At 38.8% G+C, this 12965-nt stretch overlaps 1 protein-coding gene across 1 annotated transcript; it reads right to left on the reverse strand.

Moving 5' to 3' along the window:
- Nucleotides 1-8533: 8533 nt before the first annotated feature.
- Nucleotides 8534-12649, reverse strand: LOC108576940 (UPF0602 protein C4orf47 homolog). Its single transcript, XM_017940016.1, has 3 exons — nucleotides 12407-12649; nucleotides 11380-11650; nucleotides 8534-8919 (listed from the first exon to the last, which is right to left on the reverse strand). Exons 1-3 carry the CDS (start codon nucleotides 12647-12649, stop codon nucleotides 8534-8536), a joined length of 900 nt encoding a protein of 299 aa, XP_017795505.1.
- Nucleotides 12650-12965: the final 316 nt, after the last annotated feature.

The raw sequence follows: 12965 nt of genomic DNA on the forward strand, positions 1-12965 counted from the left end.
TCAACAATTTTCCCTTAAAAATTTTCGTGCTATCATAAAACAAATTATTAAAATTGTAAACGAACAATTATTTTAACTTTTCATTCGGATCATTCGTTAAGCAGCAATTTTAAAATTAACTCCATGAGTGTAACAAGTATAACAGTTCGAGGCATGAAACACGTTCTCCTAATTTCTCCCCTCAACATTTTCATTTCCACGCCACTCAATTCCAACGAAAAGTGTTTTTAATAATCTCCCTGTTACGGTGGTGATTAAAAGTGCCAGTTTCGCTTGACCTCTTGTTAGAATTCATAATTTCAGCTCATCCTTTCCACAACGAGGGAACTTTTTATCAGCCAGTTTCTTAGCAACAATTTTCCCACTGAAATTTTCCGTTAAATGGAAAAGCCCGTAGGCGTGTTCGAGTTCTGTGGATCAACGAGAAGACAGCCGGTTCCGAAGAGCACGCCGGAACAGCCTCGCCCATAGGGGGAAAAAAAATATTTAAAAGGTGCTTTTCGATGGAAAGCTCGCCGCGACGATCAGTCATTTGCAGCGGTTTCACGGACATTATTTGGTATAAACCATTTTACCCAAGTCCGACAAAATGGCCGGATAACTGTCCAGGGGACAATAACGGTGCACAGTATGCTGTACGATAGGTATCCGGAAATTGTATCCCGCAACTCCTGATTCCAATCGCGCTCTCTTCCGCGTCGCTGTACAGTGGAAACGAATTTGTTTTAAACGCCTATTTCCGGCCTAATTCACAGATCGCGTAATTGTATTCTTGTAACGAGAGAGTTATTAGCGTCATCGATTGAATAATTTTTCCGCAACTTCGTGGCTCTCCCCGTGCATTCATGGCGAATGACTTGCGTGACGACTTCTAATTTGAGTTAATTCGATCGTTTCAAGGGGGTTTAAACGGGGATTTCAAACGCTTTAACGTAAGGTAGAGGAATTACGAAATACGGTGTTTAAGTTATTTTCGAATCGATGATAATAGCGTAGACATGTCGGTGAAAAGATTGATAAAGTTGTGGCAATCCTGAAAATAAAACAGTAAACGAGAAATGAATGAAAAGTTGGTTGAAAGTTTGTTTTCCGTCGCACAGTGAGAAGTATTTTTCATCTGACTAAAGTAATTCCAGTTAATGAAAGCTATCCCCAATCACGATTAATTAAACTTGCCGGGGAATAATTAATGGAAATTAGGAAGAGAAACGCGGGCAATATTCGCGATACATTAGTATGAAAAACTTGGTAAGCTCTGTGGAAAAAAATTTTCCAACGAAATCCTTTTAAGGAAATTATACGATTAAAGTGGAGTTTAAATGAAATATTCCCTAAGTCTTATTCGATGTATATTAGGAAAGTCATTTTTTCACAATTTCGTACCTTACATAATTGCGTAAATTGAAAATTCAATTAGGAGAATAAACGTTTCGTGTTACTACACGGACACTGTATTTCACAGGTACACACTTTTAATAAAATTACCATTGAGTGTTTGAAAAGAGAAGTTCGCCATTTTTCATCGTAAGCTCTAGTAGAAAATTGAATTTACTTACTGTTTAACTTTTTTGTTTTACTTTTGACAAAAAATAAGTGAGGTTAAATTTGTTGCACACAATATTTCATAAAATAATAATTTGTAAAAAGTGTAATATTTAATCCGATAGCAATCTATGCTTTTTAAATGTGATAGAAAATTCATTCAAGTAAGTGAAATATTTAACACAATAACGTTAATTATTTTGTTCCATACGATTCACTATTAAACAGAGACGATGACAATATATTGTTAGATAGATAGCTAGTAATACGTATAATAGTTTGCCATACGGCTGAACTTTGTGTGATACAGCGCGACTCAATCTGCAGCTACCAGAAAGTAGTATAACTTGACATGTAGTCAGCCGCAGGTGCACGTCTACTCACAATCAGACTTTCGGTAAACATTATTACAATCCCCTACCTGACTTTCTATATCAAAATTCTGTTATTTAGTATACCAGTAGCAAAATATCGGTCAACCATTATTATTAAAATAATAAAAAGTACATAAATGTAAAATTTTAGTCATTTTCTTCAGTCAATAGCTACTTTTTGAAAATCTATCTTGCAATGTATTTCTCACAATAAAGGGTGCTCAATTACTTGTTTAGTAAAGTAACATCAATCCACAATGGTAGAATTTCTTTGATTTTAATGAAAATTCACTTTAATAAAAATAAATATTTCCATGCGAAACAAGGTTTATCACTTCGTCTATTTTAACGCAAAGTACTACGATTCTCGTTTCGTTCGCAAAATAAAGGAGAAGGAAGAAGAAACGCATGCAAGATGAATGCAAATTGGAAATTTGAAAGAGACGATTAATATCGATAGATAGATTACGTTCGGGAGTATAAGGAGAGAATTTTCGGACATTTTTCGAGAAAGTCGCCATTACGTACCGAATCAATGGCTCGCATCTCGGTTTTCAGTAGCAATAACCAGGATATTTCGTAGTGTTCGATACCCTTCGGAACCCCCGCTGATCCCCATTCAAGCCATTCTTACGATGTATATGCTGGTTTTAGCCCGCGGAGATTGATATTCCTAACATTCGTTGAAACGGCTGGCTTTACGGCAGCTTTCGCGTTGAAAGCTCGCTTGGATGCGGCCGTACCTTGCTGTAACCTGCCCTCTTCTTTCGTTTCAAATTCAGAACATTCCATCTCCATTCTCGATCCCCTTCTACCTTTCCTTCGACCTCATTTTTTCCTCCTTTCCACGTCCTTTTATCACACGTCTCGTATAACTTACTTCGCCGTTCGTCATCTTCATAAGTAACAATTATCTACGTAAGGTTTTCAATTGTAATTTCTATGAAATTGTTTGTCTCTTTATTACTTTGTGTTTTTATTCGTTCCATGCATTTCTTTGCATATTTCCCTTGAATTTAAACGAGCTTCTTTACATAACTACTTCGTTATATCTGTTTGTTCACGTTACCGCCAATCTACTTAGTTCATTATCTTTGACACTTTGTTTACCGAATCTTTTACAGTTTTATTCCTATCTTCTTTTCCCTTCTGAGTCAGGTGATACTTAATCTTCTCACATTTCTTCCTCTAATTATTCAGCCTTCTATCTTCTGCTTCCCTTTGACGGCTTTGTACGTTACTTTTTCTTAAACTTTCTTGCTTTTTCTCCTTTCTCATCTCCATTCCAGACACCTCTTCTGAAATTTCGTGCATTAGTCTTTGTCTCTATTCGAATACTTTCTTTAACTCCTTCCTTTCAAGAGAAGCTTGGGTAAAGCATTTATGGACTTATGATAATGCGATATAATACTCCTATTATTGAACAAGGAACATGTTAGAAACACTTTGTTAAATCTAAAACTTGGAACACTACACGTATACGCGTAATCTAATTTTTTTATAACAGCATTTATATTCTGAGAATTAAAAAACTTTTTAATATATATTCTAAAATTCGTATTATGAAAGTCTATGCTTTCTACGTAACGCTCTAATCAATATCATTAATATAGCCAACTATTCATTTTTTTACCGGTCAACTTAACAAGAAATTCGTGAAACATTTGTTCCATGAATTCTCATAAATGTTACGAAGAAATGGTAATTCTGTGATAGTTCTATCGAATAATCGCCCGCTAGCCTTAGTATTATTTTAGCTTGCATTCTTAATATTCATATTTTCATCAGTTTCACATAATACAACGCATGTCTATACTCGTGCACACTATGCAAACTATGCATTTAGTGGATATTCAAACTCGATCACCTTTAAAACTAAGCCTCAAACGAAAAAATTTCATTCCATTCTACATTTTCTTCTCAATTTTTCACAAAGAATCTCCTCACACCCGCTTGACACAACAATCCAGTCGAATTATCTCTACCAAAACCATTCCTACAATTTAACAATTTTTCAATCTGACAAATTAAGCGACAAAACGTTAGTATCTCCCTTTTGATAGAGCCAGTGTGCAAGCACGTCGCCAAGGAGTGCAGCATACGGATCCCAGAAATCGTGTCCGGTATAGCGCTCTCGAGATGCCGTGTTTCCAATAAACCGCGCCGGGAACACGATCGATCGCGTGAAATTCAAGCGTGCCGACCATTTTCCAAAGGCTTCCGAGCGTTTCCAGGCTTGGACAATGCGATCGCACAGCTGAAAGTAAATCCTCGCTGCTGAAAGCGGCAGAAAGGGGCGGCGCGAGAGGAAGGGAGGAGGGAAGGCCTGTGGGAGTTCGATTTCGAAAAAATTCACGGAGAAGGCCAGATGAGCAGATTTTAAGACGAGAGCCGTTATCCTCGTCTATCCGGTGCTCGTTTCCTTATTTTTCATCGGTCGTCCGGAACGGAAGCGGGCCGGGACAATTTAACGGGAGGAGGCGAACGTCGCCTTAATCTCGTTGGCCTTAATTATAAGACCGCGCTACACGCTTCGAAGCGACGAATAATATCGTTAGTCGATAATAACCGGGAGCGGGTCCCTAAAGAGGGGAAAACGAGCGAGGACGTTTAATAATTTGCAGTTCGACCTCGTTCAGCCGGAAAAATGACCGTGCGTGGAATTATTATCCGTACGGCGCGCGGCGGCGACCGAACAAGGAAGGCAGCCGTGACGAAGCTGCCTTTATAATTTACGGGAATGGAATTTTCTATTGAACGAACTCGTGGGATTCCCGATCCGTTGGCTCTCTCTCTCGCTAAAAAGGATATCGTTTGTCTCGCGATGATCCCCTCAGCTTTTTTTGCTTCGCGATCGCGCGAGAAAAATTTATTTAAGTTTCGCGCATACTGATGGATCGGCTTGTCGCTCGCCTGAGCTGCGCTCTAAGTTCTTTGGTTTATTATGTATTTAGCGGGACGATAGGTAGACGGAGGAATATTTGCGAACTTTCTTGCAAGTTACGTTGTTACTTTATGAGAGCATGGTAAACGAGGTTGTGAAGTAGTTTGTCGATTTTCTTTGAAAATATTCGCGTACCGTTAGTTTTGTACTTGTCAAATGAACTAAAGAAATTGTCTTTATTCTTATCATTTTGTTGGATTATTAGGAGGAATGAGTGTGTGTGTGATCAGCATACTGAGACAGATTAATATAAACATATACAGAAGAATAACAGTAACGATCTGTTTAGTATGGGTGACGCTGATGGTTTTTTTTTTAGCGTCTTGTCGATCTCTTATTAATTGCGTAGCGACGTACCTTACATTTATTACCATAATTTCCAATAGTTATTTTCTATTGAGATACTAAATGTATTACTTAAAATGTTAGATCATCTTATGTAGGATATATTTTGATCGCAAACAACTGGTACATCCTACATATTCTCATATAAATAATTTCTGTCGCACCAACAGCTGAATGCAAAATAAGTTGCAAATAAATACAAATAATTGGAAGCCACTCTAAGCCACTTTTCGTTACTTCGTTAGAAAGCGAAAGGGTTAGATATACCTTAATATTTTTATCGTGAATTATCAGATTAACCCAATGAATAAGCAAACAAATATAAACTCGCCTTACCCTCGATCGGGAAAAAGAGTCGACGGAGAAACGACGAGAAAATAGAAAAGTAACTCAGCAAGCACCATTAACAATTCCGTATATACATACCGAAATCCCGTCGAACCGTAAAGATGTTCGTGTTTAGGGGCCGCATATGCTCGCGCCGTTTCCGGGCCGGGGTTGTACTTCCGCGAAGCATCTCGGTTTACCAGGATAGAGTTTTCCCGGCTGAACGAGACTGTGCCGAAAGATTTCACTGGATTCGTCGAACTCGCATATTTTTCGATCCTCTTTGCTTTCGCCCCCTCGCTTTGCTCCTTTGCCCGCCGCGTTCCTCTTACTACCCCGAGGAGAAACTCTCTCTCGCACAGACACGATCGCTCCCTCGTAGAAAACGTGTAGGCGCGTACGTGTGCATAGGTGATCGCGTGGCTGTCTCTCTGGTGCTGATCCAAAGCTGCATACGCGTCCTGAAGGGTGTATATCGGCGGAGAGTAGGGGGAACGGGTGGCGTTGGAAGGTATCGCAATGCTTGGAATGTTTAATACCGGCGCAACGACACGGCACGGAGAAATGGCCGGCTTCAGCCACGGAATAAATCTCGCGGAATCATACCTGCCTGCCGCCATTTCTTGTCTGCCAGCAGACGCTCACTTGAAAATTTTTCAGGCTGCCGCCGGAGCGAAAATGCTTATTGCGCTCCGATGCGAGGATGTTCCAACCTTTTGTTCTGCCACCGCTCGTTCCCCCCTTTTCTTCCATCGCTTTTTAAGAAGATCGCCGCGCCAGAGATTCTATGACTGTTTCCCCGCTACGTGGAATATCACGGATCTCGAGATAGGATTAAACGACGACAACGTGAAATGTTCACTCGGCGATTCGTGTAATTGGATCTGGTGTTTCGGGGCGGGGACTTGATTCGCCTCTGTCACCGGAGGCGAGATAGGAATCGTTTATCGAAAAGTGCCGCTAACTGGACGAATTCAGGGTTACTGTTTATGCCACGGTGAATTCTTTTGTTGGATTCAGGGTGTGGATTCGTTAGATTAACGCTGCTTTTGATTGTCGGTCAAAGATTGTTCGCTAATACTTCATCTTTTGGATATGTTCGATTTCAAGGATCGAACGTGCGGGTTATTAGCCACGGTCGGGTAAATCGTTTTACGATCACCTTGCCTCCGACTCGAAACTGGGCGCCACTCGAGTTAGGTCCAAACGAAGAGACCGTCCGACCGTAAAAAGTACCGTTTTCGACATTTTTAATAAAAATTTCTTACCACCAAAAGGAACACGTAACGAAATAACATACATTAATAGGGAAGCACGACATCCACTACTTACACGTAGTGACTGAGATAGCAAGCGAACATTGTTAATAAAAAGCGCTGGCACAGAGATTCTTCAGAGATTTCTTCGGTAAGGCACGATTCTCGCACGAATTTCTGTAACAACACGTTTAGTAAAACACGACTCGTAGTAAAGCTCGAGAAAAGTAGAACATTTGTAGAACACGATAACACGTCAACTTACAACGTGATATCACGAACTCATATTTCAACCGAGCTTAGTGATTAATTCGATAAAGCCAGCGTGTCGATACATCGTCGCGGAGAGATTTAGATTTCTATTTAGGTGGAATCAATGCTTTTGCAATACGTTTGCGAAAAAATTATTTACAATAAAAGTGTTCGATTTCAGTGGAACTATATTTTTTCAAAATGTCAAAATATCGGCCTGAAATCCCGGAAAATTTCAAAACGACCTAATAGAAAACGTATTTCCCATCAGTATTGATAATATATATATATATAAATTCTTTTCATTTTTAATTGCCAGAAGCCTTTAGGATTTCGTCATTTCTCGTTCAGCATACTTTCAGCCAGGGTGTTTTTTTCCCTCGCACAAACTTTGCAAAACGAGCCGTTAATTACGCGACCTTATTACACCGATAGTGAAACGCAAGTGTGACCTTAACTGCGTTTAGTTGGCGAGCCTTTAAGTGACGCAACGAGCCTGTCGTCCTGGTACGCGATGTTTGCTAGGAACGTTTAATTACGACCGCTACGAGTGGACGCCACGGCTCGGGAACGTTCGTTAGAATTTCATTAGTAAGTTCGGACGTGGCGGAGTGATTCGCTTTGAAAGGACTCTCTCCTGCACGCAGACACGCCGCGCTCCATTGTAGTTGTCGCGTGTCTACGCGTACTTTTTTCACGCCCGCCTCCTTCACCTGCGCGCTCATGCGAATTGCGCGTTCGATGGTGCCGCACTTGTACACCGCTAAACGCGTGCACTAACGAACGAATGGAAAAAAGAACGTTGTTTCTTATGGTCGCGCTGTAATTCTTTCCTTCCATGGCTGACTCGGTTTAATGGCCGCGGGTTAGGGAAACAGGCGTGAAGTGGTCGGCTGTGTGAACGAAAATGTTCATATTACGGGATTTGGTAATTAATCAGGGAGTCGATATACTTTAGCTGTGAAATATAAGCGTAATTACCGTAGAGAAAGGAGGAAAGGATGTACCAGGCTTGCTAAAAGGCTTTCTAAAAGATAAGTATGCACTGCGGAAGTGGAATGCGATTAAGGGAATCAAAATCTCTCGAAGAAGTACAGAAAATTAGTACTTACCAGGTGTGCGGCAAAGAAAATTTGTTAAGCAAAGAAAAGTAGTAAACAAGCGGAAAGTTGGCAAGAGTGAAAGAACAATACATAAGCAAAAGGATAAGTAATAGAGACAAGAAATACAACACTGTTGCTTCACTTTCTTCTTTGCTCGAAAATTACACAATCTACGATGTAAATTCGGACAGGTTAGGTGCTAATAAAAATTCACGACACGTCAGCTAATTACAATGCAATTCTCGAATAATATAATACATTATACAATAAAATTCACCATAGAACTAAAATTTGTTTCTAAAATTCTTAAAAGATATTAGTAAATTCGCGTGGTATAATTTTTCCCAATGAAATCTCCCAGATGTGATAAATCACAAAACGTAACAGTCTCTATTTGTCCAGAGGATAAACTTGTTCCCTGTAGCCCATATAATTCGTCGCGTTACAGGATGTCTTGGTCACTTGATCTACAATACTATTGGTGTACTTGGATCGCAGGGGTGGACCGCCAATGACAAACACACCAGCCACCTCCTTAGGATCCTTCTCCGGGTCGTACGGTTCGCTAGAATACTTTGGGAATTTGTCGAAGCAGCCAGAGTGATTTCCTCCGGATCTCTTAGGGAATGGGACGTAAAATCGACCGGAGCCTATTATCTTAGGCGCGTCCTCAGTTGGTCGTATGTAAGTTGGACCTGGCTCCTTGTCTTTGTACGGATTTGGCGGGAAACGATCGAGTGGCGCGCTGGCAGTCAAGAATCGAGCCTCAGCTCGCACTGTTATATACAGAAAAGGAATTGTTCGAATGAGGGGTTAATTTTCGAGATATATTCTACGTATACAAAATATGTTCCTTTATTTATATCTTTATTTATACAGGACGAGGAGAAAATATTGTCTACTTGGAATATGCTGATCACCATTTTTTATCACATATATAAAAAAAATATAACGGAGATGATATTGAAATCTTTTCGACAATTATACTGTAAAAGTATTTACATCGCACAATGTTCTATTACATATCATGCAATTTTTGTATATAACAGTTTTCAATATTATTACAAATAACGAAAATATTTCAGGTGGAGGATGCTTTTGCTTTACCCCACCCTGTATATGTGTAACTTGCAACTGTTTGGGATATGCAATTATTTGAAGAGCTTTACGTACGGTTAGCTGAATTTATCCAAGGAAAAGATATGTTTTCTTACTTTCAATATTAACCCTTTCATTTAAGGGCGTTCTAAACATTTATCTCAATTTAGTATCCATTACAGACGCGATGACCGGTAGATAAATAAAAAATTCTTTAAAAAATGTATTCGGATACGAAAGGGTTAACTTTCAACCACTATTTGAATAACAACATTCTACGTAAAGAAAATGTTGCGTTTTGTACTCTTCTTTTTATTATTACGCTCTTTAAATTTTCAGACAGAACCGGAGTATTTCAAATTAAAAATATGATACCTTTTCATTAATATTTTCTATAACACTTTCATATTCCTTACATTACCAGGAGCTACCATATTCCTTCTTTCTCTGGCCCCTAGATTCCAAGATTTTCCAAATAGAAGCCTTAAAAGGGTAGACCCGAGGAAGCCTGATTGTGGAAGCATCTTTACTCGCCGCGACACGCTACAAAACTAGCCGTAGCTAATTAACGTGCTTGCCTAGTAATAGCTAAGCCAATGAAAGCAGCCGGGTATAGTTAACTCTGACTTTTTAGAATCCGCCTCCGTTTCCCCTTAAATCAGTCTCGGCGGGACTTTGAAAGCTCGTCTAGAACACGGAGAGAAAAAAAGAGGGAGAGAAAGAGGGAAAAACGCGTCTAAGCGTGGCGCGGCGAGGTTTCATTTTCCTGCCTTCCTTACGACAAAAATGTAATTAGTTGGGCTGCCTTGGGAAACAAAATTCTACCCGAAAAAAGAAAGCGGAAACGGGGGAAAGCGAGAGTCTCCCCAATCTTCTTCCGCGTTACGAGTCCTCTTTATATTACTTTCTTGCACGGCAATATTGTCTGTCGCATCTCCACCGTTTCCAGAAAAGGGTAATGAACAAAAAATGAGAAATAAGACGCTGACTGGCACGGCAAATACAAAAATTAGAACCTAGCTGACGCTGCAATATACGTGCGCGTACTTTTTTTTTTTTTGCTACATGGCAGCGTTAAGTTTTACAATAAAAAGGAATTTTACGGTTAGATCTTGTGAATACACTTGTGCACGACAAATTTTCCCCTTAATTTTCATTCGTTGAATGCATTATTTAGAATTTATCACTTATTTATCGTAAAAGTTATATGTATATGAAAATAATGATAAAAAAAGAATTTTACGGTTAGATCTTGTAGATACACTCGTGCATGACGAATTTTTACTAAATTTACAACTTCGATTCGTTAAATGTATTCCTCAATATTTGCCACTTGCTAATTGTGGAAGTTATACATAAGAAACTTTTGACGTTTCCTTTGCAAAGGATAACCTTACGATTCTTAACGTTCATTTTATCAAATGAAACGGTAAATATTTGGCCAGTTCCTTTCATTTTCTTTCATTCCTTAATTTCATTTCAGTTATTAAACGAGTTCTTTCTTCGCCGCGATATTTTTACGCCGGTGGCTTTTAAATGAAAAGAAATAATTCAATGATCTCGTGCAAAACACAGTCTTGCATGACCCGCTTCTAACAATAAAATTCTTTCTTACCGCATATAAAAGAAGTTCTTTGTGCGATCTTCACACAAATTGTTCTAGCGCAATGTTTCGTATTTCTCGGGAGTTTTTGAAACGTTTTAACCAGAACCGTATTTCTTATTCTTAGCTCTGTTAAGAACGACCTTAAAGAATGTCGCGTAATATCAATGTCGTCGTGCATGAAATTATTAAGCTGGTCCTTTTTTCAACTCGCAGAAAAGAGTCTGTCAAGGGACGAGGGTCAAATTGATATTGTAGTATGTCAAAATAATAAAATAAAATAAAACACTGTTCCCGATTTGGCAGGGAATATTTTCGTAAAAAAGTATTTCATAAAAGACGAAAAGTATTTTTTTTTAACATACGTGTAGAAATAAATTCTTTCAATTTATTCAAATCCAGAGAGTTTCGGTTGCGATGGAATTTGCAAGCTGCCAGCAAAATGGCAAAAGATCATCGACAATAATAGAAACATTGATCTGTTCTCTAGAAGAAACGAAAGAGGAATTTGTTAAAAAATAATCCACACTATTACCTTTTTCTCTTTGAAGATCATAAGGTTCGTGTGAATACGACGGAAAAGGATTGAAACAAATGTCAGTGTATCCTGGTCCTCCACGAGGATTAGGCTTGATCTTTGGATTGGGAGGCTCAGGTGCCAGGCGTCTTCTTCTACGATCTTTCAGTGCAGGACTGAAGTAAGCAATTTTTTCGAAACATCCATGCCAATCACCTGGTGTCGAGTGTTTCTTTGCAGGAGAAGATGGCAGCATACGACCACCGAGTTTCCCTCGTTCGCGTTGCAACTACGAAATTGTCGATGTATCAGGATGGCTCCTTTAGCATGGAAACTATAAACTGTAAAAATGATTTTCTTTAATTTGGAATTTTCGAGATTTCAATAAATTGCTTCGACGAGCTATCGCAAATTTTTGGTTGATTTTTCGATTCTGATGAATTTAACGAAGATTAATCATTGAACATTAATTTACATGTAATATTAACATTCAGTTTGAATTTACGTTGTTTCATAAAATTTCCTCAATTTCATTTAATGCATATATATGAATAAATAATTGTGCACAAGTTTCTTTTGGTACTGATTCTGGAAACAACCTGGGACAACCTATTTCATTTAGGACAAATTGAACGAAATCCTCTTTCATCTTCCACGAAATTTAATTTCAAATGCATCCATATCAACTAATTGTAATAATTATCCTTTTGAAATATTGAAATGTATTAACCCTTTGCACTCGGAGGTCTTTTAGCTATAAGAAAGATTACAGATCGGATCTTCTTTGAAATTGTTGTAAACTAACGTAGAAATAAACTATACTATTTTGTTTCAATATTCAATGTATTTTCTATGTTACTATTGTGAACAAATTTATGGTGGTCCACAGATCTGCTCTTTCTTTTGATTAATTATTTACCAAGTGACAATTATTTAACGTCGCTTCTCAGTCGCCACTCGATTGCAAAGGGTTAACAAAGTAGATATTAACAAAACCACTCTATCAGTGATCAATTAATTCGATCTAATTAGGCTTTATAATCACCCGTTCTTGTGCTTCGATACTCCACGATTCGTACAGCGCCTCTCCGGTGAAAATTCTCTCAAATTTTTTCTCGAATAAACGAACCGGTGGTCCCGAAAGCATTTGAGGTCCTTTCTCGATACCTTCGCGAAATTTTACTGGAACTTCCAAATACTTGTCGAAAGGCGCCGGGGATGGATCATGAAAATACCCTTGGAAAATAAGACAGAAGTGGTAGGATGAAACGAGGAACTTTCTGTCCATTCTGGATGTAGATATTACCAAGTCTATCGAGATCATGCTTTCCAAATCGTTTGCCCAAGGGCTGCGGCTCGTATCGCCTACCCCTCATTCTGCTATTCGTCGACGATACCTTCTGTTGTATTATTTCCCATTTCAGATACGAATAACCTGTAATTTTTACCGATTATTTAGCAATTTTGTCTCTCGTAGCCTCCTTTACTTGCGACGGTACGTCAATTGTCTTTGAAAAACTGCAAATTCAGGAACGACGATATTTCTCACGATTCAAAGTTATCTTCTTAACATTGTCAAACTTTTGCAGGTTATTTTGTAGTTA

The sequence above is a fragment of the Habropoda laboriosa genome, unplaced genomic scaffold (assembly GCF_001263275.1).
Source record: "Habropoda laboriosa isolate 0110345459 unplaced genomic scaffold, ASM126327v1 scaffold541, whole genome shotgun sequence".
Lineage (NCBI taxonomy): Eukaryota > Metazoa > Arthropoda > Insecta > Hymenoptera > Apidae > Habropoda > Habropoda laboriosa.